The following is a 2,713-nucleotide window of genomic DNA, read 5'->3' on the forward strand; positions in this document are numbered from 1 at the left end:
AAAAAAAAAAAAAAAAGGGAAAATGTGTTTGGTTTCTTTAACTGAAATGTGTAAGTTCTAAAGAGTGTTTTGATTAAACAAGCTAAACACTCAAGATGTGAATGATAGAACTCATAAAGGTCGCACAAGAGACATTCTACAAGATAATGAACCATACATTAAGCCTATTCATATGCAAATTTTCCATGTTTTCCTTCAGAAAGACTATGAAACTCATATCATCTGTGTTGGTGAATGTAGCCTAAAGGCTGAAAGAAAAAGCTGGTTATTAATTACAGAAAAATAAATGCAATCATTTGATGCACTATCAGCCACCAGCAGTTCTGGTGAGTATGTCAAATAATAGATTGCCCTTTACACCCCACAACAACGTTGAGTTCCTTGGCTTGCTGGAGAGGAGCTCAGCCTCCAAAGGGTCAAGTATAATTCACCTGCATGCTTGTGCCTGTCAAAGGACACGTAAATAACATTAAAAACTCAGCAATCACCACTCAAACATGTCAGTACAGAAGACTCATCTAAACAAAGACAAAAAAGTTACAGACGTGAGGGGAACACACAAATCCCCAGCCACTCATCACTGAACAAGAGGTCTGTGCCTCAAACACTTCAAAGCAAAGACACAACCATCTCCTATGAATATGTAAGAAGGGTTTAGATTGGGATAGACTAAAAAGTCGGAATATTTGTAGAGGAAATGAACAGATTCCTTCTGCTAATTAGGTGTATTTTCATAACGGCCACATAATATGTTCCAATATATGTCAGCAAATATATTTTAAGTTATTTTTCTATCAAGTTATTAAAAATGATATTTTCATATTGAGCTTTAAATCTTCATGCATGTGTGTTGCCTTGAGAAGGAAAAGAGATTTGAACAAACCTCAGCTGTTGGAGAGATTCCTGAATCATCCACACCATGACTGAAAATTTTTCCCAGGGATTACATTGTAATGCATGACTGTTAAAATTTTGTTTAGGGATTACATTGTGAAGTATGACTGTCTCGTCAGGGATGACATTGTGAAGTACCTGTAAGAATTTTTATTTCACTGAATAAACCTCCAACATGGGCTTATCTTTATCCCAATAAGCTTCTTCAGGTTCACATGAACCATGAAAGTCCCCACTACAGAAAAGACAGAGTGCCTTCCTGGGCTCATGGAGATTGTTCTTGTTCTCATAGTTCCACAATGGGTTCATGAGTAGACACAACATCCACACACTACAGAATGAAATGTCTCTACTGATGTCCTAACAGGAACTCACACTCACTCTCCCACAGTGGACTTAACTTCTTCCCACAATCTACCCTTTTCCGATTTCTCTCTCAAACACAATACTATTTCTCTAGTCATGGAGACTGAATGCTTTGAATCTTTCTGCTTTCCCCATTTTAACGTAGTGTTGACTTTTTTCCTTAAACAACAACAACTCACTGTTGGATTCACCACTTCTCTATTCCTACTGATGGATCAAGGCATCTTTCCTTTATCTCAGTCCCCATTCTCTCACATCTGAAGAATCCCCCCACCTAGCCTCTCTAATTCCAAGGGGACCATTCCTAATTCACAGGAATAGTCCTGGCAGGGCTTGAAAATCCAGGACTCCTAAGAGTAGCTCTGTGTGACTACTGCTTTCTTTGTGTCATCTCCAGGCCTATTTATCCAGCCTTCTGGAAGATAAGGCATTTACATGAATGGAAGAACTCCTTGGCCAGCAAAGAAACTAGTGATACTTCCAATTATCACAACTATGGATACTTTAAAAATAGATTTTTTCCTCCACTTTGTATTTACTAGGTGAAGTCCTGTCTTAACAAAAAGCAAAAACCTATTTCTTCCATTTCTAATGAAAAACAAGTCATTTTTTTCTCAAGACAATGTTTACATATACTTTTTCTTAATGCTTAGTAACAAATGCTGGGATTTAATCTGGTCCTTCCCAACCCTGTGCTCAAAAATATATTTGAATGTTGAGTTTTCCTAAATATTTTCTAAAACAGGAAAAAAAATAAAAAGAATATGATTACCTTTGCCAGAGTTTGGGTTTTTGATATGTTTGCATTTGCACCTCCAGCTTCACTGGGGATTTGTACTCCAAAAGACCAACCTCCAAGCCTGTTAACAATGAACATTGTGTTAGTGCTTCAACCACAGAACACCAGGACTGCTAACCAGAGGGTGTTCATTACTAACCCCACCAGGTACAGCAGTCTTAGGACAGTAGCCAACTGAGCATCTGTGATCTGTGACATGAACACACAGGCAGAAGCGCTGTGCTAATGGAAGTTGCCTGGCTCTCAAGCCAGGCAAAATGGAAGGCACTGATAATTGAGAAGGTCTGCATAAGGCTGGCCACATTAGAAAGTGTACTTGTCACACCTAACTGTCTTGGGAGGACATACATGCCGTGTAACAGATAGGGCTTGATCATCACCACTGTAATTATTTTAATTAATGGTCATTCTCTCTACAAAACCACTATTCAGACTTTCTTGGGCTAGGTGTGGTGGCTCACGCCTGTAATCCCAGAATGTTGGGAGGCCAAGGCAGGTGGATCACCTGAGGTCAGGAGTTCGAGACCAGCCTGGCCAACACAGTGAAACCTTGTCTTTTTCTGTATTTTGTAAAAATACAAAAAATAAAAATAAAAAAACAGCTGGGCATGGTGGCAGGCGCCTGTAATCCCAGCTACTCAAGAGGCTGAGGCA

At 39.2% G+C, this 2,713-nt stretch overlaps 1 protein-coding gene across 2 annotated transcripts in view; it reads right to left on the bottom strand.

Moving 5' to 3' along the window:
- The window catches only part of LOC105535388 (ATP-binding cassette sub-family A member 13-like), a 231,519-nt gene that overhangs the window by 173,102 nt on the left and 55,704 nt on the right, over positions 1 to 2,713 (bottom strand). For both annotated transcript variants that reach the window (XM_011974456.1, XM_011974457.1), the window contains one exon: positions 2,033 to 2,120. In XM_011974456.1, the coding sequence (XP_011829846.1) occupies positions 2,033 to 2,120 (88 nt within the window). The remainder of the gene's footprint in view (positions 1 to 2,032; positions 2,121 to 2,713) is intronic.

The sequence above is a fragment of the Mandrillus leucophaeus genome, unplaced genomic scaffold, assembly GCF_000951045.1.
Source record: "Mandrillus leucophaeus isolate KB7577 unplaced genomic scaffold, Mleu.le_1.0 Scaffold1454, whole genome shotgun sequence".
NCBI classification, from domain to species: Eukaryota; Metazoa; Chordata; class Mammalia; order Primates; family Cercopithecidae; genus Mandrillus; species Mandrillus leucophaeus.